Below are 24996 nucleotides of genomic sequence, written 5' to 3'. Positions count from 1 at the left end.
ACGAACATGTCATCAAGGTTCTAGCAAAAGCACATGATGTAACCAGTCTTGTTCATCTCTTGGACACAAAGAGCTTGGCTAGTTCTGGGGGGCTGAATGCTGTTCAGGTGGCAGTATTGGAGTCCGTGCTTGTACGGGAAACACCTTGGCTCCCGGGCAGGCTCCGGCAACGGTTGATAAAGCATTGTGTTCCCTCAAGCTGCAAAAGTCAGTTCAGGCAGCTACAGGAGCTTTTGTTGCGTGCTGTCAAAACAAGCAACTGGGACATTTCAGTCGCGCTGTGCAGCTGTATCTTCGCAAGTATGCCTACAGCAAATTCGGCTTTCGGGCTACTTGATGCACACTTAGATGAAATGGATATGATGGACTTGATGGACTGTGTTCTGAGCTGTATAGTTCGTCCAACTCAATGGCAACAGATCATAGCGGACGGCCGATGCCAGTTGTTACCGCCTTCGGAGGGAGGACCGAAGCTGCGCTGTTGCGAAGACCACACAAGACAAGTTCGGACAATCATTGCTAAGTATGATAGTGGTGGAGGGTACTTATTTTCAGATTGGGATTGTATACTCAACCTAGAAGTCCAGACGAAAAGAGGTTGGAGCTTCTAGTTAGATCATAGGAATATATACCTAATAAATAGTTTTAATATATCCTCTTTATAGAAGTAGATCCAAGTCTTAAAGCAACCACGCTATGGTTTTTGAGATTAGATTAAGAAGCTGGGCAGGCCCCTGAGTACACTTTCCCGTGGCGTATTCTATGCGGATAACACCAAAGAAGAAGGAAGGAGTTAAAGGCTGACGATAGCTAGATATCTCTGTCAGAAAACTTTAAAGTATATTTAACGCGCCAGGTCGATGGAAGATGTAGACTTCTTCATTCGACGTTGAGTTCTTGCCCCCCAGCGCCATGCCCGCGCCCATTGTTGCGTCCATTCTTAAGCATGTCATCAATGGCTCAACGGCACTACTTATACGTTTCCAAGTAGGTAAAATTTACGTAGAATGTCAGCTGGGGTGTGAGTCCGGCCCGCAAAAGTCTCCGAGGAACACCAAATCGGTCAAATAATTCTTCAAAGAAAGTCTTTCCTACTATTGAAAGTAGCTTATTGCACAAGGCACATTTTGTCGAAGCTTATCGACATACGTAGCCTCCAGCAGCATGAATCTACCACTTCCAACAGGCTCATTCCTCAATCGCCAGAAAATCCTCCGCTTATAGTAAAAGGGAGCAACTCGACTTCCTTCACAAATTTCACCACCCGAAAGGACAAAAAACGGAATTGATCCCATCTTATAACCCAAAATAGCACTCCATCCCATCATCGTACCTCAAACCCTCAACCTCCAAAAACTCAAAACAAGCACATTCACCACCAAGGGTTTCGAAGAATGGACGAACTGGCCACCATCATCCATGCACGACCATCTCATAAATCGTCTCAATCCCACAAACTCAGAATTCTATTCACAAAAGCAAAAGAACTGAACAGAGTTTCAGAGACGACAAAAGGATTCACGCAATGAAGCCCACTTAACCTTTCATCTTTCTGCAAAACCCCTCTACCTCATGAATGATAAATCTTCGGCCTTCGGCATGACCAAACGAACAAAGAGCATGAAGCAACTCGCATTTCCATACCCGACAATCCACCCACCGGCAACTGCCCGCTCGGAAGACGTCCGCGGGCGGCGACTCCTTCTTCTCGGATGCCGCTGACTCAACACTAACCCTCCCGCGAACGTCATCCCCCGACTCGCGACACCCACCCACCATCGACGCAATCCAATCCCACTTTCATCCCATCTGCACGGCAAAAGAAGAGAAGAACCACTCTTATTCTCTTTTTGCGTCATTCAACCGAACACACGCGCAGACCCAATCCGCCCGTCGGGAATTCCGTGGCCTGCGCTGAGCGGGACGGGGCTTCATACAAAACACCCTCAAATGCGCGATGCCCCCACTCACACCCAACACTTGGGAACTCCCACTTACTCGTACGCGGCGAGTCGCATACCGAGGAGAAAACACTTCCAACCATTGCAAAGCCGCCTCAAATCATGAGAACAAGCCAAGATGACCAAAATATCACGACTCGGATGTGAACAAAAAAACGACATCACTATCATAACATACTCCTCAAACGTCATCCCATCTTCACACCAACCTCACCCACCTCTCAAACCTTCTCCCCAACGGCATGCAAAGTCCGAACCAAAGAAATCATCCCCAAAATGAAAAAGGGAACCATCTCAGAAGCCAGGTCCCATCTCACCACAATCGGCCGCCTCCGCAGTGTCCGCACGGCAGCAACGCATGTCGGGAGCGGTCCCAGTCCAGCCCCCAAACGCCAACCGTTTGACACATGCCCCCGTCTTCTCCACCCGATCGTCAGAGCCAAGTCGCTGCTTTCACCCTCTCTGCTGGGTGGCTCACCTCTCCCTCCCTCACACAGACCACAGCATAAGCAATGACCAAATGATTCCAAACGCTCCGATCAAGCGCGGCCGCGGTCTAGACACCTCGCACTTCGCTGTGCGAGGTGGTTGAGTCAGCAGCAGCCCGTCCAGGGTTTGACTCGGCCGGGATCACGCCCGGACGGTAACACTTCGGTGGTATTTCCCCACCACGACCCTTATTCCGCGCCGACTCTTCCGCTCTTCACTCCCGGCCGTTCCCTCCCCTGTCACTTTAATGCCCTCTGTAAGACATGCTCGCGAGGCATGCTCCCTGTGCATGACAAAGTCTGCCGATGTGTCAGCACCCAGCAAAACCACAGACCAATTGCGCTCGGTCGAGATGGTTCCTGTCATCATCAGTTGACAGTCGTTCGCTGCGCCTACTAGTTCGTCAGACTAGAGGCCGAAGTTCCGTTCCTATCACACAGATCACACACGTCGACCAAAGATAAGCGCTTGTGTCGTCCAATGATGGGATAGATAAATATGTTCTTTTTGACATCACATCATATCACCCATCTCTAGCCACACGTCCTTGCCCGCTAAATCATACAAATGATATCGTTGGAGTAAACCATTCGCCATAGCTGAAAGTGATATATATGGGCTTTATATATGTGAAAGAACATTGCCCGCCATCCGGATGACCCCATGACATGAAAGAAATAATAGACCGAGAGGCACTCGCCGGATGGCGGCAAAAAGATGTAAGATGATGCACATCGCTGGGTGGGTTTCTTCAATGCATTTCCAGCCAACGCCTTCCCGCTTGTAGTCCAGATCATTCAGCCGACTCTCCCCCTCTTGGCGCGACACTCGCCTTCTCCATGTCGGAGAGCTCCCGGAAGCTGTAAAAATCGTCTTCTGACGTAAATTCCTCCTACATTTACAGAGCACAACATAACGTTGGGATCTTTCTGTTTTTTTTGAGATTTTTTAAAGGCGGACTTTTGCGTTTAGAAGTGCTCCTTCCAGAAGCGGAAGTTGACTTCTGCGACAGAGGCTTCGTTACAGGCCTTCTTGATATCGCGAGCTGGGAGCCTTATTAGTCAAGGTCACAAGAAAAGGGGCGTGAGAAACTTACCAGCCACTGAAGGACCGCAGAAGTAGACACCGACAGTTGTGCGCATGCTACCCTCCAGACCATTGAGGTAGGTTCTGTCCAGGATACCATCACGCATGGTGGCGAACAGCTTGGAGAAGTTGGGTCGACCAAAGTTCGTGCGAGACTTGAGTTCGGTAAGAGGGTCGTGTTCCGAACCGACAGAGTTGAGGATGATGTTTTGTGTGGTGTTCATATCCAACTTCTGGGTGAGGTACGTGTGGATCTTCAAGAACTCGAGCCCGTTGCTGCCAGGAAGGCGAGCAGCCTCATCGGACTGAGACTCGAGAGACGAGAGCAGAGTCTGGAACCACTCGAAAGAACCGGTATCCTTGCAAACCCAGATGAACTCGACACGGCGAAGACGGGTCGGGGGGTTCGGGCCGTTGCGCAGATGGTAGATGTTCTTGAGAATGGAGGCCCAGGGAGTGACACCAATACCAGTACCGATGAGCACAGCGATTTCGTTCTCGAATACGTCTTCGGCGGGAGCTCCGTAGGGGCCGTCAATACGGAGATCGGGCATTTGCTGACCATTCTGAAGAGCAACCTCGTACATTCCCATGGGGTCGACACCGTCGTAAAGCTTGGCCTGGGCGCCACCTGCACCAACCGCGTCACCGAGAGCACGGGTGAAGTCACCGACCTGACGAACGTGAACTGATACGTAAGGGTCGAAGGGGCAGGAAGTGATGGTGAAAGGGTGCCACTGGTAGTTGGAGATCGAGGGCACCTGGAGGAAGAGCCACTGGCCGGCCTTGTACTTGAACGAGGGCTTGTTGAACTGGAGCTCGACGACGTCGTACGGGTGGCGGACGACACGGGTGATCTTGGTGAGGCGGCGGGCACGGACCTCACGGTAGGTACGCTCCATGAGGTAGAAAGCGCCGGACCACAGCTCCCAACGCCATCCAAGGTAACCGATGCAGTGGTCCCAGTAGTCCTTTCCGGCGAATGGCGAGTAGGGCAGAGCAGTGTCGCGGACGAAGCAGCCGGTCGTGTGGGTGTACAGTCCGAGGAAGAAGGGGATGAATAGGTGGTGGGTGTACCAGAACGTCTCGAACGACTGCTGACGAATGCGAGAATGGGCGGTAGTGTACATCAAGAGCATGCAGAGAAGCATGACATGACCAGTGACACCACCAGCCTGGGCGTAGTGAATCTGGATGGCGGTAACGGGACGAATCTGCGTCACCTCGACGTTGAAGAAGCTGGGGTTGTAAGCGTTGGTTCTTTCAGGGTACGCCACGAAACTTACTTGATGTAATGAGCAGAAGTGTGGAGGATGGTGAACAGCAGCATGGAGTATGCCAGCTGTCTGTGAAGCCAGAGGTTCTCATCGAGAGGCAGGAAGCGAACCTTGGGTCGGATCCATCGCATGACGGTTCGGCAGACGGGGAGCAGGATGAGCATGCCATCGACACTGAGGACCAAACCAGCACCTCTAGAAATCCAGACGGAAAACTGCAGGGTGTTCAGACCCGCTAGTCTCGTATCGGCGGCTTGCTTCCACCTGAGAGGAATTAGCCATCACAATTGGCGAAGCTTCAGCACATAGTGGCTTACCATCCGTAGGCAAAGATGCCCCAGTGAAAGGTCCAGAAGAGGAAATGGAAGAGCAGCTTCTGGGCAGTGAACTGCTTCTTGACCAAAACCCCGAAGGTCAAGTCACCCGACATGTTGACTGTGTTTGATATTCCCTCCTTTGCGTAGATTTATTAGGGTGTCGACCTGCGACAATAGCGACGAGTTGACAGGCTCGGGCCTGGGGCGGAGATGGATCGCGGGAGGATCGAACGAGGGCGGCGCGGCGAATCCCAATAAACCCTGATAACCGTAGCGTCCCGTTTCCAGATACTGATTTCCAATCTCTTTCTCCTTGGACCCCGAATTAAAACGTCTTTTTAATACCCAAAGCGGCGCGAGTGACGAACAAAAAGAAGCGAAAAGTCGACCCCAGCCAAACCGGTTGGAGTGCTATGTTTTAAAAAGAGTGATCTGAGCCAGCAGCGAAGGAAAGAAAGGATCTCGTTAGTCGGAAGGGCTCGAGGAATTGACTTGACTCTTCGACGTGACCGAGATGCAACGGAGAAGAAGAGAAAAATGAGGGTGAGAAGAGAGAGGTGGAGGACGGGTTGACGAAGCTTTCGGCGGGTGGGGGGAAAGTCATAAAGAGACGAGTCGGACGGCAAGTGTCGATGGAGCGGCTGTCTCTGGCCTTGGCGCGCTTGAGGAGGATTTTTGAACCAGGGTGCGGCCGGGAGTGAATCGGTTCCTTGGATAGGGACCAGGGCCAGGATTAAGGATTGACGGGGCTTGAGGTCGAGGGACGGAAGGATAGAATTCGATCCGGGCGGTTTTGGTGGAGGGAGGCGTTGACGTGGTGCGGTAGGTGGTGTGGAATGGGGTGGAGGGACGTGATGGTGTCGGGACTAATCTTTCGGATGTCAGGTGTCCATGAAACCTCGTCAACGGCGTGCTGGCAAGGTGCTGTTCGTCTCTGCAATTGTGCAGCGAGTGCAAAAGTTGGGCGAATTGGTGGCGGCGGCGAACGGGAGCAGGGGTGATTAAGGTGGACTGGACGATTCGGTAGATCAGACGTTGGAGGGGTTTCGCAGTTGGGGGGGGAGCTGTATCAGTCCGATCCGAGAGGCGAGACTGATCAGACGGCAGGGCCAGGTGCGACAGCAAGTGGGCGGAGTTGAGACGACTTCTGTTAGAGGCGCTTTGACGAGGGGCCCCGAGGCTATCTTGACGTTTCGGTTGCAACAGGGTAGGGGCTTTTTCGCTCTTTTTTCGCTGCCAAAAGACGGGTTGGAGTGGGAATATGCGCTACGCAATCGATGCGACGAACAAGGGCTGGCGATGGCTTGCAGTCGTAATTCGTAGCTATGCGGCGTACGTGAGGTACGAATATGCAGATGGATGTCGTTTGTTGCTTGGTTTCCCGCGCAGTTCAGGTAGGTCCGCGGCGGCGCGACAGGGTAGGGTACCGTTCTGTTGGGATGAAAGGGGAAAACAAAGGAAAGGGAGAGGGAGACCGTCTGGTCGGGAAGACGAGTCGAGGTCCTCATATCCGTCCCCCGATGCTGTCATGCATCTTGCGGTCTGCCAGTCGTGTCATTGTCCTTTTCTTGCCGCCGGGCCTAGAGGGAATGGATCGAGAAGTGGACAGTCCAAGGTGACGAGCATCGATGAGAAGCACGAAGGACGGGCTCTGAATGGCCAGATTTAATTTTGGAACACGGACGCCAGGCCTGTTTCGGCCGGGTCCATGCTGCTGGGCGCTTAAAGGTGGTGAGGTGAGTGCGAGGGCCAGCGAAAAAAAGGTGAGGCGTGCAGGCGGGAAGCTGTGGTGGCTGGGCGACAGTGACACGGGATTCGCTGTGCTGCCAGCGGGCACAGCGGGGAAGCCACTGTAGAGGGGCACCAATGTGATGGGCCTACTGCATCCCAAGGCTCTCCATGGCAGGGCATGCTGTAAATAGTGCACTGGCATGCAGCTGTAGCGTCTCGGTAGCTGCTAATTGAAGAACACGGCCACTATTCTCGGGGTGCCCAGCGACCAATGTGCGCTGTCCAAAGTGCCCAGATGCCCAGCATGCAGAGAATTATTGATTGGAAGGTCGGGGGATCATGAGAGCCAAGCAGATAATAACCTCTCATCACCAATGCCTATCTATCCGTACCTACCTTCCTTGCCTAACAGATTGTGACTCTGCAACGTGATGACCACGGGATCAATCGCCGAGCTGGCAACTCAAAATAAAGCTTTCCATCGCAGACTACCTTATCATCCGCAAGCATCCCCAGTGCTGGGTGAGGTAGTTTATTGCCCATTGGGTCCAATGACTCTCGCCTTACTCAACTCTCGCTGTCAGTCTCCGTGGATCAACTATTAACTTTCGTGGCCTTCCATCATCGCGAAAGAAAAAAAGGTTTGACTGCCCGGGTCTGGGGAACCCTTTCCTTCCTTTCCATCCAGAAGGCGCTCCCCCGATGTCTGACTGACAGGCCCCTTGCCTTTGCGAGGAAAGTCAACGGCGGGAAAGCAACGGAAAGAAAATTAAGAATGAGGAAGGCACAGGGGTCACCCCCACACTCCGACTAGTCTCTTTTCTGCTTGGTGGCAGGGGTCGCCGGTTACACATGTGCGAGGTGCGGCAGGTCCCACCCGGTCAGCAACGTCCACCGCAGGCAGGCACGCCGCACGCCGCACGCAGGACCACGACCACGACCGCTCTTGCCTGGATCCACCACCACCACCACCAAAGGCAGCAGGAACAGCGGCACAGCAAGAACACCTTTCCTTCCTCGGCCGTCTTGGCCCGTGCATCACCCGCAAATCTCCAAACTTGTCATCCCGGCACCTGCACCACCAAAAGCCTCCTCATCCACACTTTATCCCCGTCGTGAAACCCTCGACCCTTTTGCCAACCCTCACGTCAAACTTCCACCCACCCTCCCTCCGTCCTTTTTCCCTCCAGCACCCGCCCAAAGACGCCTGTCAGCTTATCTCGATCCTAACAAGCCCACCTGTCGCCCGGGCAAGGTTCGCAGGGGCGCCGTCTTCCCCCCCTGACTGTCTGGCACGAGCGGAATGTCTAAGCCATGTGCCGCCGTCGCCCAATGGCATCCCTCCTTTGGCTCGACGCAATGTTGCTCCCATGCGCCCTTCCCTCTCCTCAGGGTCTCAGTCGAATGGACCACCCAGCAAGACGGCCTTCCATGAGCCCATCCGTGGGCTCCTCAACGTAAGAATCGTACGATAATGTTTACAGATCACCTGTCTTTGATTCACCTTGCACAGAATCCCTATTCAACCCTATTTTTTCCCCGGCTCAAGCTTAAAGACTTCAAGCATTCTCGCTTTTTTATTTGAACCATCAGTCCACCTCGTTCTTGGCTCGACGTTCTTCTTCCAGCGAGGCTGAACCTCTGCCTCGTTCTCGCTCCCTCCAGGACGGACCACCCACACTCGCCCACAACTCTCTCTCCTCCTGTCTCCTGCTCGATCTACCGCCCTGGCCGTTTCGGATACTCGGCACAATCTCCAACTCGACTCCTCCCTCACCCAATGCTTACCAAAAAGGCAAAAGACTCGTATTGACTCGCCCCCAGTCCTGCACCGGTTCCGCCTCCAGTATCATCGCCGCTCCAAGCCCGTCACCGATGCCAGCCAAAACCATTCGCCAGACGCGCTGACGTCTATCAACTAGCCTCGTCAGAACCCCCCTGGCCGCTCCTGTTACTTGGAGCCGCTTCGCCAAGCCCCCACCAGCCGTTTTGCGCATCTTCGCTGCAATCGTCCTCGCCCTCGTCCTGACGCCGCTATGCCATATCCTGGTGAAACGGCCAACGCCAAACATTGGCACGGCTCTCCACACTCAAAACGGCTTTTATGCCCGCATGAGGCACCAACCTGGCCCACCTGCGTGATCGTCGCTCACACAGACATCCACGACACTCTACCAGTCAGCCTCCGGTCTCCACAATTAACGCCAAGCTTTCTTCAATGCCAAGCTGCCTCCCTTTAAGCTTCCCTTCCCGACAGGGGTCAGCTATCATCCACGGCACTTACCGGCATCGTCACCAAGCCTCCGTGTGATAGTCGCCGGCTCAAGGTCTCTCTCCTGAGTCTGGCCTCCATGATGTTGATTCAAATTGAGTTTACGATCTCAGCTTCAACCCTCCAAGCCGCCGCCGATCGACAAGAGGGGTCAAGAACGGCGTTTCCAAACCGACGCCTCTCACATCCACAACATCGGAGTTGTCATCTGAATCATGTTGCAAGCCCCCAGTTGCGGGCTCGCGGCAATCTTAGCCATCCGCAGCAATATTCCGTCGCGAAATCGACGGCTCTGCCGCTAATTCTAGACTCAACTTCAGACCATCTGTCGCAAGGGGTCAATCTGAAGGGATAGGAAGCTCGTGCCAAGGTCAGCAGGATATCCGTCACCCATCAAACGTCAAATTCCAGCTCGGGTCGCAATGAGTCCCTTTCCAAGCGCGCTCAGACCTACAGCGCTTGCCATGGGATGAGCCAATTCACGCACCCGAGATATCCTCCCCGCAAAAGGAGTCGCCGCGTCACCGTCAATGTTGCTTTCGGGCGATACACTATGAAAACGCGAGGGCGCGGAGCCGAGCTTCCAAACCCGCTCCTCGCAAGGAATCATTCTTCTCGCTCAGCTGCATGAAGCTGCTGCACTTCTGAGTATTCTTGGCTGTCCGTGATATTGAGCTGCGGCCGTGTGCTTGCAGTTAACTGCATTTCTTTGCGTAGTGAATTCCCCAAGTCAGTGACGAATTTCCCCTCTCGGAACCCTCAGGCCTTGACCCTGCGTAATCCGGGTCTTCATTCGTGCTCCCTACCATAGTAGACGCGAAGGGGCCTCTTAGCGAGGCTTAAGTCGACGTACCTCTGCACATAGTACCAAAGTGCCGGTTAACCTTCGCGATAGCATTCGCATTTGCCCCAATGCCAGATGCGAATTAAGGTTACCTGCGTTCATCTCAACCCAATCACATTCTCCCCGGGTAATGTTTGAACGGGTCGCCGTAATGTCTCATCGCGTCTCAAGCGAAAGTCGCTTGTCATGGGACCTTGCCCATAGCAGCCAGCTCTCACCGCCCGAGGCCGAGGGCTTCTGTTCCCTTTTCGTGATGGTTCCAGGGTAAATCGGCTTCTCTTCTTCCCGCTCCCGGGAGATTCTATGGGGCGGGAGGAGGAGAACGGGAAGAATTTCGTCCCATGGATTGGATCGATACGAAGCGATCGTATTAGGAGATGAGATTACTCAAACTACTATTGTCAATTAGGACGCTTAGGCTGTCCACTGCGGGTATTAAGAGCGCTGCTTAAGGCCGCCCCGTAAATATGTAGGCCCCAAGTCGATATGTCCGCTGCGGAGAGGAGGCGACAAATCCAGTGAGCGAGCCATCGTCCAATTGGATCCCCGTCCAGAGACGTGCTGAGGTAACTTGCCTTCTTTCAGGTCTTGCAGAAAATGGTTCAGGCAGTAGAACTTCAGTAGTGCCCTTCTCAGCGGTCTCTTTGTATCATCAAGTGAAGAGCCAGGCAATAATACGTAACACTACCGGGCAGCAATATTGACCATCACTAAGGTCCGCTGTTGGCCTGTTCTGTTTCTGCGCGGCGCAACGAGTGCTAGAGGCTATAGCCTTTCGTCATTCTTGATCGAGATTTCACATAATAATAGTTTTCGCAAAAGCTGTCTCATTGCATGCCATAATCCCACCGCTTCTTCCACAGTCGCAGTTCATATAAAGTGTCTGTGTTTGGTACCTTCACGTATTCTTGAATCTCATCTTCCATCTGAGAACAATGACATAAAATACCATGTTACTGCAGTAAATGACGTGCAGTACAGGCACAGAGAAATTTGCTTGGATGATGATATTTAGGCAAGGAGTATCAACACAGGATTATGATACGCCCTAGGCTGCTGCAAGGTTTGTTCTGTGGATGAAATGATGGCGCTGCAAAAAGCAGACTGAGCTACTGCCCATCGTGTATAAAATGATCATCTTGCTGTGGAAGTGGATTTACCACAATTCGTGGGTGGAGAAGAAAAGAAGAGAGAACGGTTTGATGAGAGTGGTTAAAGAGTGACATCTGCCAAGGCTAACTCCTTGCGTTCAACTTCATGAAAGGGCCATTGATGTGTACAAATTGATTATTGCATCATTTCTGTCTGTTTATTCAAATTGATATAAGACTAAAAGAGCTACACGAAAGAGAAAACATGACTTGGATATTGCTTGGGCATGTTGACACGGATGTTGAGATCATAATGGTCCTAAACCTCCTGTCAGCTGTGGTTGATTCAACGTGCTCCGAACTTGTGAGTGGCTAACGAACGACCAGAAGTGCACATTGCCGAAAGAAGAGGTACATCTACGGATCATACAGTTCATAAAAACGAATATGATGAGTTACTTTGGATTCCTAGAAAAGAAAAAAACAAGAGAAAAAAACAAGTAGGTTCTACTTGTGACATATATAAGTTGAGGAGTTCCACTCGAAATAAAGTCAATGATCCGCCTCTGTAGTCGCGAGAGACATTTTGCGCACTCTAGAGTTTTCGACACAATAGCACATACTCAACGGTACAGAACAGCTGTTTTGTTGAGCTTTACTCGTAAATCGTGATATTCTCGGTCTGTAAGTATGTAGGCCATAGAGCCTGACATGGACAGTGACGCCGGAGAGTGGCTTAAGCGCAGTGGCTCGACGCTACCTGCTTGGGCGGTGATCATATAGCCTGTTTCTTTCTGTCTGTTGATGTCACAGACATTGGTTCTGAGAGTTCCTACTAAAATCTAATTCCTATAACGTAAATGATAAGCGAGCCGAACAGACAAGCGAGCCGAACACCCAACCGCAACCACAGCATCTTCTTACTTCTACCACACGTCAATCCCACAATAACAATGGCATCAACACAAAAAGAAGCTCAAGTGGTCCTAGCAGTCCAAGCTATCAAAAACACACCAAGTCTCAGTATCCGAGAGGCTGCCCGGATCTACTCAGTCCCAGTTACAACGTTATACGATCGATTGAAGGGAAGATCATCACGACGCGACACCACACCTAACTCGCGGAAATTGACTACGCTCAAAGAAGAAAAGCTTTTTGAGTACATTCTCGACCTGGATTGCCGATCGTTTCCTCCTCGGATTGGTGGTGTTGAAGATATGGCTAATCGACTGCTTGCCGACCGCGACGCGCCCCCAGTTGGGAAGCGCTGGGCTTCGAACTTCATTAAGCGACAACCACAGCTCCGGACGCGCTTTTTTCACAAGTACGACTATAAGAGGGCCCAATGCGAAGATCCAGATGGAATAAACGCGTGGTTTCGCCTTGTGGCGAACATAATCGCGAAATATGGCATTGTGGACTCTGATATCTATAACTTTGATGAGACTGGGTTTATGATGGGCCAGATTACATCCGGAATGGTCGTCACAAGTGCCGAAAAGCGTTCAAACACGAAACTGATGCAGCCTGGTAATCGTGAATGGGTTACAGTCATTCAGGCCATCAGTTCGTCAGGCTACAGCGTTCCGCCATATATCATCGTTGCAGGCCAATATCACCTCTCCACCTGGTATACTGAAACCGATCTACCACGCGACTGGGTTATTGCAACGTCTGAAAACGGATGGACAACAAATGAAAGAGGCCTAGATTGGCTCCAGCACTTTGATCGGCATACAAAGCCGCGTGCAACTGGCAATTATCGCCTCCTCATCGTCGATGGGCACGAAAGTCACCACGCTGCCGACTTTGAGATATATTGCAAGGAAAACAATATCGTCACACTCTGTATGCCGGCCCATTCCTCTCACCTACTTCAGCCCTTAGATGTTGGATGTTTTGGGCCACTGAAGAAGGCTTATGGTCGACAAATTGAGGATAAGATGCGCCGGGGTAATACGCATATTACAAAGGAAGACTTCTTCCCTGCGTTTCGCGAGGCCTTCGCACAGGCTCTTACAGAGAAAAACATACAGGGAGGGTTTAGAGGGGCTGGCCTTGTCCTTCTGAGTGCCGAAAGTGTGATTTCGAAGCTTGATGTCAAGTTACACACTCCAACACCTCCAGGGTCGCTCCCAACAACACCCCCCGCGTGGACTTCTCAGACGCCAAACAACCCAACAGAAGCATCTTCTCAGTCTGAACTCATCAAAAGGAGGATTTCCCGCCATCAGAATAGCTCACCAACTTCAATTATTGAAGCTGTTGAGCATTTATCAAAGGGAGCGCGAGGATTTATGGACCAGATTGCCTTATTAAGGTCGGAGGTCCAGATCCTACGAGAGGAGAATAACCGGCTTAGCCGACGCCGGAGGGCCAAGAAAACCCGTCTCAAACAAGGCGGAAGTCTTACTATAGCTGAGGCAGAGGACCTTCAATCACAGAGAGAGGCGACAGCCCAGATTGAGGAGGAAACGCGCCGGAGTAGTGGTCGCCGACGGAGGACTGAGACGGGCCAACGGCGGTGTGGCGTCTGTGGGAACACCGGTCATAATGCGCGAACATGTCAATTTGTTCAAGAAACGTCTAATGAAGAGGTTTCTGAGTAGTTTTAATTGATTTATAGTTTTTGTGGTTATTTGATGATTATATTTATGGGAATTGATACACGGGCATCACGAATTGATACACGGGCATCACTCTTATCCGGGCATCACTTTTAAGCCCATCTATTGGCCCAAATAAAATCAGGCCCACTACTACTTCTCGCCCAAGGCGGTGAGCAGTCGCTTCCTAACAGCTACCATTTCAGCTATTTTCTTCCTACTGCGCTTACTGCTGCTCCTCACGAGGCTTTTTGAGATTTGCCAAACTAGCCACACAACCCCTACTTTTGCAAATCTCAAATGGGCCTTCACCTGGCTATTCTGCAAATCTCAATTGATACGATCCATTCAATATACTAGTAACCTAAAACACACCTAAATCCCATTTACTCCTCATCACTCCCAAGCAGTTCCCACTGACTCCGCCTCCGGCGAATACTGGCCTGTAATTGCCGCCCACTCATACGCACACCCGTTGTTTGACCTGTACGAAGAACACCCTGGCTCCGCGTTTGCCGCTGGGATAAACCTACTTGATTAGATTGCCCTGATGTAGTTCCTATTACCGTTTTGTTCCGGCTTCCAGGTGGTCGCCCACGTCGACGTCCTGATGAAGGCTGACTGGCTGGCTGTTTCCGAGGCTGTTTCCGAGGCGGCTTCTTGCCTTTCTCCTCCTCACGGATGGCCAACCTAGGGGGCACTACCTCTGCAGTATTCTTGGGCCTTCCACGAAGAGCCCCGGCAATCTTTGGGTCCAGGATCCGACGGTATGGGTCCTGTGAAGTGGTCTCCCGTAGTCGCCATCGTGGATGAACTTCCCACTTACTAAATGAGCCTGAGTCCACGAGCTTTTCGTAGATTTTATGGCAGCACGGGATACCATACTCCACAGACACCGAACAATCATCCATACAATCCCCAAGTGGAACTGGTTTTGGGTTCCGACCAGTCGGCAGGGCTTTCTTAGCTAAGAGGTACTGTTTCACAATCAGACCTAGGGCCTTTGATGAAAGCATGGTCCGAAGGTCGCCAAGGTATTCAGACCGACTGCGACTGTACTCCCGACTAGCCAGCACCTCGTCCTGGGCACAAGCTTGAACAAAGGACTGTTTCTGGTCCCCAATCATATCCTGCATGACATCGACAAGCCGATACAGATGACTGAGGCCATTGAGTAGGTAGCCCTTGATGTTGTTATTGCTTGCTTCAGTGCCTGAAGTGACACGGACACCAAAGTTCCGGTAGTGGCGAATAAAGCAGCGGGCCCATTGTGCCCTAACAGGCATGTATGTCCCATACAAGTAGCGCAGAATGGGCCTCTGGTCATCAAATTCCTTGCAGAGATTGGCCCAGGCCTTTTCATGGGCTTCCTCGGTCTCAGCAAATACAACAAGCTTCCACATATCCAGGACCCCACGATAGGTATGAGGAATACTGTTACTTGCTGGGGTACGGATGCATCCCCGGTCCTCATCACTAAGCTCAGTTATAGCTGTGGATGGGTCCTCCTTTTCGGATTCACTGGAATCACTATCGTGATTCTTATCCTTTAGCCACTTCTGTTTAGCCTTGAGAAGGACATTGGAATTGATGTGGTGGATGCAAAGTTGCTGCTGTACTCCAGGGAATTGTTGGTTTAAGGCATTCTTCATCTGCTTATCGTAATCGGTGATAATAACATCAGGTTGGCGAATGGAGTTCTGAATGGCAAGTTGACGTATGCTGTCGGAAAGAAACTGAAACCCTTCAAGGCGCTCATTATCGATAAGGCCGAATGCTGTATTGAAAACGGACCCAAGGCATGTGTGTCCCGTTGCTTGGAATAACGGTAGTTTGAAACGATTAGTGTTGTATGTGTTGTCGAAGCTGATAACTTCAGGAAATCGTTTCCACATCTGGAGACAGTAGGGAAAGGTCCATACAAGACCAACGAGCCGGTTGGAATTGTCATCCGCCCACTTCACAACATAGGGAATACTGCGCTCATCAAAAAGCTTAATCAGTGCCGCAGTTGACGAGTACCCATCTAATTTTTCGCGGTTAATGAGTGCCCTAGCGTTATAGATGTCCCGTTGTGTGAAAGTAGAGTCGGGAAACTGTTCTTGGACAACAGCACGTACATCGCGAGCCCGGATACCGACACGGCGGCTTGTTGTTTCAATAGCAGTTTTGGTGGGTTCATCCAGTTTTCTGTGTGATGGATGTGCAGAAGCATCAAGGCTGGGCCCATGGTTGTGTTGGCTGTGTTCGGACTTTGGGTGGCAACGTAAAAGCCACTTCCCCTCTTCCAGGGCCTCTGCAATAATCATCCATTGACACCCACATTTCCGGGACTTCCGTTGTCGAATACCAGCACCCTCACTTGGACGAGGGTCACCAAATCGATCACACTGAAAAGTGTACCTGATTTTTCGACCCTTACGTGAAAGGCCGTTACGTCGTACAAGACCAAACCCATGCGTTTTTGCAAATGTATTGACTCGGTCGAAAAGGGCATCCATTGAGGGTTCTGGGTCGCCTGGAATCGGTGGGTTTGGAATTGTAATTGGGGATGGTGAGAAGGACTTTTCGGATAAACAACGTGGTGTGGTTGAAGGTGCGGGACTGGCCGAAGGCTGAGCTGAGCGGGGAGGCGAGTAGGGTGGAGGAGAATCGGAGGCAACTGAAGTTGCTGCTGAAGAGTGGGGTGAATAACCCATTCGTTCTCGATATCGTCGGACGCGTTCACATGCCCGAGCAGCCTTCTCAGTTAAGGCCCTCTCTTTTCCAATCACCTTCCGAATAATGTTTAATGCAGATGTAAACTCGGTTGGGGTTGGTTCGGGAGTTGGTTCGCGTTGTTCGGTAGTTGGTTGTGGGCGGCTCCATTGATGAGAAGGTAATCGGCCATATTCTGGACCAAGCATAGGCATTTTGACCTTTTGCCAGCGGAGACCGGAAGGGTATTGAAGGGAGAGCCAAATCTTGTGGTTGTTATACGTCTCGATAGCAGCATCATCGTGTCCCCGGAGTCCATGAGGTTCTGGGACGGAAGTGAATGACTGAGGGTGTGAAGCAAAGATGTTATCAAGTGCTCTATCATCACCGGCCCCGTAGTATGGGCTGATACTGGAACCACTACTACTTGTGTAGAGTGTGGGTGATGGATGCCGGAGTTCTCTGTGTTGCCGTTGACGTTTCTCGGGGCGAGGTTGGTTGGAAGAACTGGGACTTTGAGCTTGACGCTTTCGGTTCCGTTGGGATTGGGATGACGAATCAGATACTGTAATAGGCGAAGCCATTGTAATGGATGGAATTTGTATAGATTCGTTGATGATTGATGCAGATTGTTACGACGCGTCAAACTGCGGGGTTTAGGGGCTAAGTGGCAGAAAGAATGTTTTGGGCGGTAATACTTGTAGGGTGGTTAGCAGAATGGAAGTGCACTAACAAAAAATTTGGGCCAATAGATGGGCTTAAAAGTGATGCCCGGATAAGAGTGATGCCCGTGTATCAATTCGTGATGCCCGTGTATCAATTCGTGATGCCCGTGTATCAATTGCCATATTTATAATGTGGTTGCGGTTGGGTGTTCGGCTCGCTTGTCTGTTCGGCTCGCTTATCATTTACGTTATAACGAGACAACATGTCTAAATTATCACGTTATCTCCAAACCTCTATCATGATTAGTGATGATAATCTGGATCCCTGATTGTAGTAAGTATTTGTTATCCACAATACAGCGGTTTTGCGTAGCTTGTTCCCAGTCAATAAGCAACAAAACTGTTGAAGCTTTTGTAGGGCTGGTAGATCTTATTGGAGCGGTCGTCTTCGAGACTTTGTAAAAGACATTTTGAGAGGAATTGTAACCCTACACGAGCGTCTTCCGAAGGAGCTCTCTCAGAATATTTATTCCTTCAGTATAACCTAATGACAATGAAGGCGGCCGGAGAGGGACGATGCAGGTGTTCCTTCGATCAACCACAGCTTGGTGGTTGTTGCAAAGGCGGCCCGGCTTTGGGGTTAATATGGCAGTAATCTTGAGGATCTGTATGCAAATGGTTCATGAGAGAAACCACTTTGGTGGAATGGAAGGATCTTGAATTGCCGGTGTGGCCGTCATTTATAATACTTCACGAGGCCATGACACATAATGCGAAGCAGACCTAGTGGGTGGAATGCTTTTCTGCTGCTGGCATATGTCATGGTAACCTTCATAGTTGATTCAGTGTGAGATCATGCAAAGCTCGTTTTATTAGATTATTCAGCAATGTACTTTCTAGTTAGCAGCTCAGAGATTGTGTGATATCCAACCGTATGCGTTACTCCGCGTCTCTGTAGGTTCCAAAGTATCTTGAATCGTATACGTACCGACTGAATGTATCATGAGTGAATTCAAGGATGCGCCCAAATTCTCCGCATACACAGACTATGACAGTCCACGACGTCTTAAGACTTGATGAAATGCAAGCCGTTCTCGAAGAGCTTTATTGTTGTTTCTATCGAAGATCTGAAAACTCCGGCTTTTACGAAGTTATATGCGTCGGCTCCATGAGGATTGATGCGTTTCATGTATTCAAAGCCAATCTGTCAATACCTATCAGGTGCGTTCACAGCACGGAGCTGTGTTTGAACCGGAACGGGGACGGAAAAGGAAAGTGGGTCGCAGTATGGACCGGCTTACCGACCTCGGTCTTGGCCGGGGTGAAAGAGCCCCGCACTTCCTGCCGAGGTGGTTGAGACAACGTACTAGATGCACGACTCTGCCTGAGCAACATTCTCTGTACTGTCGCAACATTGCATCGAAAGATTCGGAATAATCCTCGCGCTGCTCTCTTATTGCCGTTACTCGATCCGCAAGATTGCCTTAACCAGCGATGTCTCGCGTTCCCTTCGCAGACCCGCCGTGGCTCAGAGGCCTACCCTCACCCTACTTCAACGACTCACATAAGAGGTTCCAAGTCGCGTGTCGCAAGTTCATCGACGAAAACTTGAACAAAGATGCGCTTGAATGGGAAACATCTGAGGAAGTGCCGCCCAACGTATTCAAGACGTTCGCCGATGGCAACTTCCTTCTCCCGGCCCTGCCGGCGCCCTTACCCGTAGAGTGGCTGCGAAAGCTGGGAGTTACCCACATGCCCGGCCAGGTGCCGATCGAGGAATGGGATTACTTGCACACGATGATCTACTCTGATGAGGTACGAATGGTGTCGTCACATATACCGAGGTCCCGCGCACGACTAACCGCGTCATTCCGTAGATGAGCCGATCCGGCCTGGCTGGTCCCGGAGGATCTATCACTACCGGCGTTGCTTTTGGGATCCCACCTTTGCTGCACTATGGTGATAGCAAGTTGCAAGAAAGGTTCCTTCCCGAGCTTTTGCTTGGACGGAAGAGGACTTGTATTGCAATTACTGAGCCAGAGTAAGTTGAGCTTTCGTGGCACAACCACACTAGCTCTCACGAAAAGAGGCTGACGTCTTTCTTCAACCATTTCAGCGCCGGGTCAGACGTCGCAAACATCACTACTACCGCTGAGCTTCAAGGTAACGAATACATCATAAACGGAACCAAAAAATGGATTACCAACGGTGTGATGGCGGACTATGCAACTTTGGCAGTCCGAACTGGTGGCGACGGCTCAGGGGCCAAGGGAATTTCGCTCTTAGTGGTGCCTCTGGACCAGCCCGGGGTGTCCAGAAGACGTCTCAAGGTCTCTGGGCAGATCATCGCGGGCACCTCATTTATCGAGCTGTCCGACGTCCGCGTACCGAAAGAGAATCTTATCGGCCGTGAGAACGAAGGCATGAAGTACATCATGCACAACTTCAATCATGAACGCATGTTCATCTCGGTGGGCGTGACGAGGCAGGCCAGGGTAGCGCTGAGCTCGGCATTTGCGTATGTTCTTCAACGTGAAGCATTCGGAAAGGTGAGTGACTGTGACTGATCTTCTTACTCAGACTTGTTCAAGGATCGTACTGATAGGCCATTCGGAAAGCCACTTATTGACCAGCCAGTCGTGCGCCATCGCCTGGCGAAATGCGGGGCATTGCTCGAATCGCAGTCTGCTTGGGTCGAATCATTTGCCTATCAGCTGTCAAAGATGCCCAAGAAGACTGCAGACGAGGAACTTGGCGGCTTGACCTCCTTGTGCAAAGCCAATGCTGGAATTGTACTGGATGAGTGTGCAAGATGCGCCGTTTTGCTGTTCGGAGGCAACGGGTACACGCGCACTGGAAAAGGAGAGATTGCAGAAAGTAAGTCACCACGTTCAAGTCCAAATTGTTTTTGGTAAAAGTGACTCTAATTATGACGTTCAGAGATCTACCGTGAAGTTCCGGGCGCGCGGATTCCTGGTGGAAGCGAGGATGTGTTGCTTGATCTGGCTATTCGCCAGTTGACCAAGAGGTTCCTTGCAGAGACCGAGACGGAGAAGAAGAGGTCCAAGCTGTAGAATATCTTTTTGTACATTCATAAATACGCACAGTGATACATACGTGTGAATCTATCCATTCTCTATAAACCAACTTGACTCAATGCAATTGCGCTTAAACTCCTTTTGTTTCTCCCAACATGCGATCGGCACTTCGGTGCTCAACTTGTTGAAGTTATTCATCTGGCATGTACAAGTCAGCTTCAAGCATCTAGTAATGTCAATGTAGATCATTGTACTTACGCCTTGGGGTTCTTGCAATCAAAGTTGCCATCTCCGTTGATAAAACAAATCTGGTTCGCTGGGCAGTTGCCCTCCAGGTTCCAAATCAACTTGCCCTCAGATCCCATCTTGCACTCCAACGAGTTGACACCTGAGCACGTGTAGTCGCCGAGCTTAGCGCAAGACGAGCCCGGGTTCTGGGCATTGACTAGTCCGATGGCCACGGCGGCCAGAAGGGTGGTCTTCAAAGTGGTGAGGAGCATGATGTCGGTTGCCGAGTACTAAGTGGATGGTGGTATTTTGGCAGAACTTCAGAAGATTGAAAGTGGGTACTCGTGGTGACTATCAAGATTGCTTTTGAGGTCTGGGGTTTCCTGCAGATTATATACCAGAAAGCCCATGGTAGAGAAGATTGCGGATATGTGAAACTGCAAAAAAAAAGAAATTGCAACGAAAGTTCAACGCCTCCTCCGGCGACCCCGGATCGCCATGCAATTCAAAGTCCCGTCGCTCACAATCTTGTTGATCAGATATGAGCAGATATACGTTACCACTTATTAGAGTTTCGCATGAGTTTGATTTAAATATGTACGGAGTAGTCCAGCGGCCCTTTTCACCCGACAAACAGGCTGTGCACCGTCCCGATGAACTCGCACACTCGGATACTTCCACAAAACGCGACAGCCTGATTCATGGACTGTCAGGTGGAACGCTACCGGTCTATCGGCGACAAAACTTCATCTGACTTCGTTGGAATCATTATGGCTGCATCGAAACCCATGGCTCAACTGTAGTTCTGGGCTTCAAGCCAGGTGTTGTCTACACCGAAAAAAGCAACATATATGGACAACGGTCTCATAATACGAATGTGCGCGGCGCTTTCAGCTGATCGTAAAGAGCTGTTCTACCATCGGCGTGTTATTTTATTATTCCTGTTCTCGGTTGAAATTAACATGCAAAAGACCTCATGAGTTTACGCGAAGAATCAAATATCGAATACATTCTACACGGGCGTGCCTTCAGAAAGACCGATCTTGTTCCATGGCACCAGCCATCGGAAGAAGGCATTCTGAATCCATGAAAATCAAGCCTCAAGATGCCGTACAAGATCGTCACTACTGATCCTTTGTTCTGGACTCCAATGCAACATTTGAGCCAGCAATGATCCGTCGCCTGCATGATCCAAAGACTTTCCCATACTCTCTATTCTCGAAAGCCACTGCATCATCTCGTCTTTGACGTCTTCGTTCTCAAAAACATGCGGTAGAAACCATGACCCGTCAGGCAGGGGAACATCCCCAAAAGCAAACAGCATCGTCACGCCCAACGCCCACACATCGCCAGCTTGGCACTTCTTCTTCTCGAAGAACTCTGGGGGCGCGTATGACGGGGTGTCGGAAGGCGTCCAGCCGCCCTCCGGTAAGCTCTCAGGATTGACTAGTGCAGCGCCGAAGTCGATGAGGACTGCATGCTTGAGCTGCTCGTCCCATACAATGTTGTGCGGCTTGACGTCGTCATGAGTGATCGATTTTGAGTGGGTGTACGCGAGGGCACTTGACATCTGCTTCCACAACAACCTTGCGTCATCACGTGTGAGTGTGCATTGTCTGGTGTCCGACTTGATGAAGTGATCGAGACTGTGACCCGCTGCCCACCGTAGAGTTATCGTGAGAGATACCGCATCAGAGTGTGTAATTTGGACAATGTTGGCCTATAAGAGATGGTGAGCACTCTCTGAACTTCACTCTATTGTAAGATTTCAGAGAACTTACATGGGTGCCCACATGTCTGAGAGCCTCTACTTCCCGCTCCCAATGTTGGAGAGCCCGAGGGTCTTTTTGAGGTTGGAACTGCTCAACGAATACCTTGCATAGCCTCGGTTTCCTCTGGCGGGTCTCAGTCACTGAAGTTTAAGGTAAAGGTATGGGCGATCACGCGAAGTTTGGGGAAACTCACTGGTACCTCGTTTGCCAAGGTGGGTTCAGCTACGGGTCGTTCTTTTGGCTCCATTGAACCTACGAGCACGTTTGAGATTTAGCCTGGATGGCAAAAAAGGATAAACGCTGATTGCTTCTGTGTCGTAAGAATGAATGGGAGAAGGTTTGAAAACTGAATAGTGACTATGAAAAGACGAGTTCAGGCAACCTTCCAAATACGCACTAGACTCTGCACGATTGCGACTCAAACTTGCCGTTAAACCCAGCCTGCATGGACGGGTGACTCACGCCGGAGCCAATGGCGGCCCCCGCCCTCTTCGGACCAAAGTGGACCATCTCCGTTCCGGGGAACGGCGCATCAACTGGGTATGTGGTGAGGCTCTCCGATCAGCGAACCGCAGACGCTTGTCATAAATGAACGAGCTATATTCAGACCATACAAATTGGGTATCTATGAATCTAAAAGAGATTATCCGTGTCACACGCTATCCTTCTCTCGCGCGCGAGAAATCCCGAACAACCAGAACCCGGTAATGACAGCCACACTCTCCCATTTCTCCCCCAGATCCCCCGTCAACCCTGTGCCCATAAACTTGAACTTCAGTCCGTTCGCGATCCCGATATTCGACCTCGGTGCCAAGACGGCAACAACTTCATTCCCGTCGCCCGAGAAGCCCTGCTCGCGCGCCTTTCTGCTGCCTCCAGCACCAGCCCTGGGCCCGGACATCCTCACCAGCTTGCCTCCGATAGAATGCCGCGCGAGCTCCTTGACCTCGTTCCCACTCGAGCGCCTCCACTGGAACTCCTCTTCTCTGCCCTCTTTGCCAACCTTGATCCGGAAGGCAAGGCACGAGGCAAACACCGAGCTGGACCGCGAGTTCACTGGCTTTTCGTAGGAAATCTCCTCGACAATGGTGTGCGGGTCCGATGGATCGTGGAGGGTGATTGTGGCTTCGAAGCTGACCGAGCGGGGATTCTTCTGTGTCATCCTGACGATGATGGGGTCTCTCTCGCTCGGCCCGTTGTGGAGATGGAGGGGTTGCATGGTGGTTTGGAGTCTTGCGCTAGCGGAGAATGCGAAGAGGCGTTCTTCTGATGATATGGGACCGAGGTAGTAGAAGCCTTCCTGCTTGTCAAGGTAACATTGCAAAGATGGGGGGAATTTGACCAGCGAATTCAGAGGCGGTTTTGAGTCGGAAGGCGGGTTTTCGAAGCCAGTGCCGGGTGCTTGATATGTCGGTATTTCCTCGTTGTCTTGGGAGTAGGGAGGCGGGTTGTCGCTCAGACGGCCCTTGCCTTTGAGACTGTCCATTTCGACGGAATTCGTAATATTGTGTGCTCGGCGTTGAGTGTTGTTGTCGAAGAGTCGGTTGCGTGAGGTTATCGCATGGGATCGCAGTATTGGGCGGGGCGCTGTTTATGAGCTGGAGCACAGAGTCAGCACACTGGTCACGCGGGATTCCTCCAAGCGTGGCTCATCTTGGCGGCTAACCCAGCTCAAGGGGCTGTGAAACGACCAGACAATCGCAAATGACGTCAGTCTCGCAAATAAGCAATTGCGACGGTGAAATATAGAACAACCGGTCATCCCTGACTGCGCCTCTTATTTAACATCTAACAGCCACAAAAGTCCGAAGAATCCAACACTAACACGAGCCTGCGCCACTTTCCGAATTAGGCAGTCCGAGATATCTCACCACCACCCTTCACTCGCACAGTTGAGTTTGGGAGGAAGATGACATGGCCTCAATAGCAATGATGGCTGATATTGACGGCGGAGGATTCGAAGGACGCAGAAACAAATTCTGGGAGAGAGTTCCAGACGACATCAAAATTATCCTCGCTGTCCATCATTTGGAACCTAACCCACTTGTACGAAATAATGCTAAGAAACCCAACTGCAAGATTATGATTTAGCTCCTGGGTATAAATTTGTTGTCATGCTACTGGGCACTGATGACACTACGCAATTGGGCATGCGTTTGGTGGCGTGCTTAGAATGTTTGTGCTTAGCGACGTTTTACTGCGGTTGGGTGAAATGTCATGCCTTGACGGCCGTGATTTGATGCATTTACTTTGGCCGAGACCACGCACCCTCGTGGTCGTTGTCGGTCTCTCGCCCCTCTCAAGTATCCTCGACTGAATAATTAAAAAAAGATAGCGTATCACTTCATTTGCTTACTTGTTGTGGTGGCTCTTCAATTCGACGAATGCTTCTTTCCGGTGGCCTGGACAAACCGTGATCGACATTGCAACCCTGAGGAATCTCAATGTATCGCATTGCTCTCACCTTCGCTCTGGTAGACGCAAAAATAATTTTATAGACTGTTTGGCCATGCCGTTAGCCAGACTCACGAATGTTATGAAGCCAGTGATGGGTAAGTAGGTACGTTTCGTTTAGTTCACCCCTGCCTTTGACGTGCTGTCTGATCGGTGAATCCCCGCCAGCCCCAGACTAATGCAAGCATGGCACACTGTCTACTTGAAAGGGTTCGCTGCGCATTTTAATTCTTCCCCGGCAAATGGCGTATGCGCCAACTTGTTTGATATTTTCAAATCTCCTATACGGGCGGGAAAGCCACTGCCAAGGCGGTCTGAAAAGGGGCACAGGATACCAAGACCGAAGAGGCTTCGTCTTCAGTGCATTTCCAAGCTTAAACAGCCCAAATACGGAAAGGACAACGGTGGAATGTGCGTGGACGAGGCTCGAAGACAGCATCTTCCATCTACTGTAATCTTGCGCTCTCT

The 24996-nt window shown here is 51.0% G+C and overlaps 5 protein-coding genes across 5 annotated transcripts; 1 reads left to right on the top strand and 4 right to left on the bottom strand.

Annotated features, from left to right (window-relative positions):
• Positions 1–3418: 3418 nt before the first annotated feature.
• On the bottom strand, positions 3419–5243 carry Nox1 (NADPH oxidase 1; the record flags this gene model as incomplete). Its single annotated transcript, XM_032031040.1, has 4 exons — positions 3419–3495; positions 3547–4775; positions 4823–5077; positions 5131–5243. 4 exons carry the CDS (start codon positions 5241–5243, stop codon positions 3419–3421), a joined length of 1674 nt encoding a protein of 557 aa, XP_031889582.1.
• A 13287-nt stretch (positions 5244–18530) lies between these two features.
• Positions 18531–20110, top strand: apdG-0 (Acyl-CoA dehydrogenase apdG; the record flags this gene model as incomplete). Its single annotated transcript, XM_032031038.1, has 5 exons — positions 18531–18851; positions 18914–19077; positions 19153–19585; positions 19655–19913; positions 19977–20110. The coding sequence occupies 5 exons, from the start codon at positions 18531–18533 to the stop codon at positions 20108–20110; spliced, it is 1311 nt and encodes a 436-aa protein (XP_031889716.1).
• Positions 20111–20268: 158 nt separating this feature from the next.
• On the bottom strand, positions 20269–20574 carry CGGC5_v012199 (uncharacterized protein; the record flags this gene model as incomplete). The annotated part of the gene is made up of 2 exons (XM_032031037.1): positions 20269–20272; positions 20333–20574. 2 exons carry the CDS (start codon positions 20572–20574, stop codon positions 20269–20271), a joined length of 246 nt encoding a protein of 81 aa, XP_031889579.1.
• An 821-nt stretch (positions 20575–21395) lies between these two features.
• On the bottom strand, positions 21396–22321 carry ppk34 (Serine/threonine-protein kinase ppk34; the record flags this gene model as incomplete). The annotated part of the gene is made up of 3 exons (XM_032031036.1): positions 21396–22022; positions 22084–22197; positions 22268–22321. The coding sequence occupies 3 exons, from the start codon at positions 22319–22321 to the stop codon at positions 21396–21398; spliced, it is 795 nt and encodes a 264-aa protein (XP_031889580.1).
• A 405-nt stretch (positions 22322–22726) lies between these two features.
• CGGC5_v012197 (uncharacterized protein) lies at positions 22727–23560 on the bottom strand (the record flags this gene model as incomplete). The annotated part of the gene is made up of 1 exon (XM_032031035.1): positions 22727–23560. One exon carries the CDS (start codon positions 23558–23560, stop codon positions 22727–22729), a length of 834 nt encoding a protein of 277 aa, XP_031889577.1.
• Positions 23561–24996: the final 1436 nt, after the last annotated feature.

The sequence above is a fragment of the Colletotrichum fructicola genome, assembly GCF_000319635.2.
Source record: "Colletotrichum fructicola Nara gc5 chromosome Unknown KSG_Nara_v1_contig07, whole genome shotgun sequence".
NCBI lineage: Eukaryota > Fungi > Ascomycota > Sordariomycetes > Glomerellales > Glomerellaceae > Colletotrichum > Colletotrichum fructicola.
This window is presented reverse-complemented; position numbering and strand designations above follow the sequence as displayed.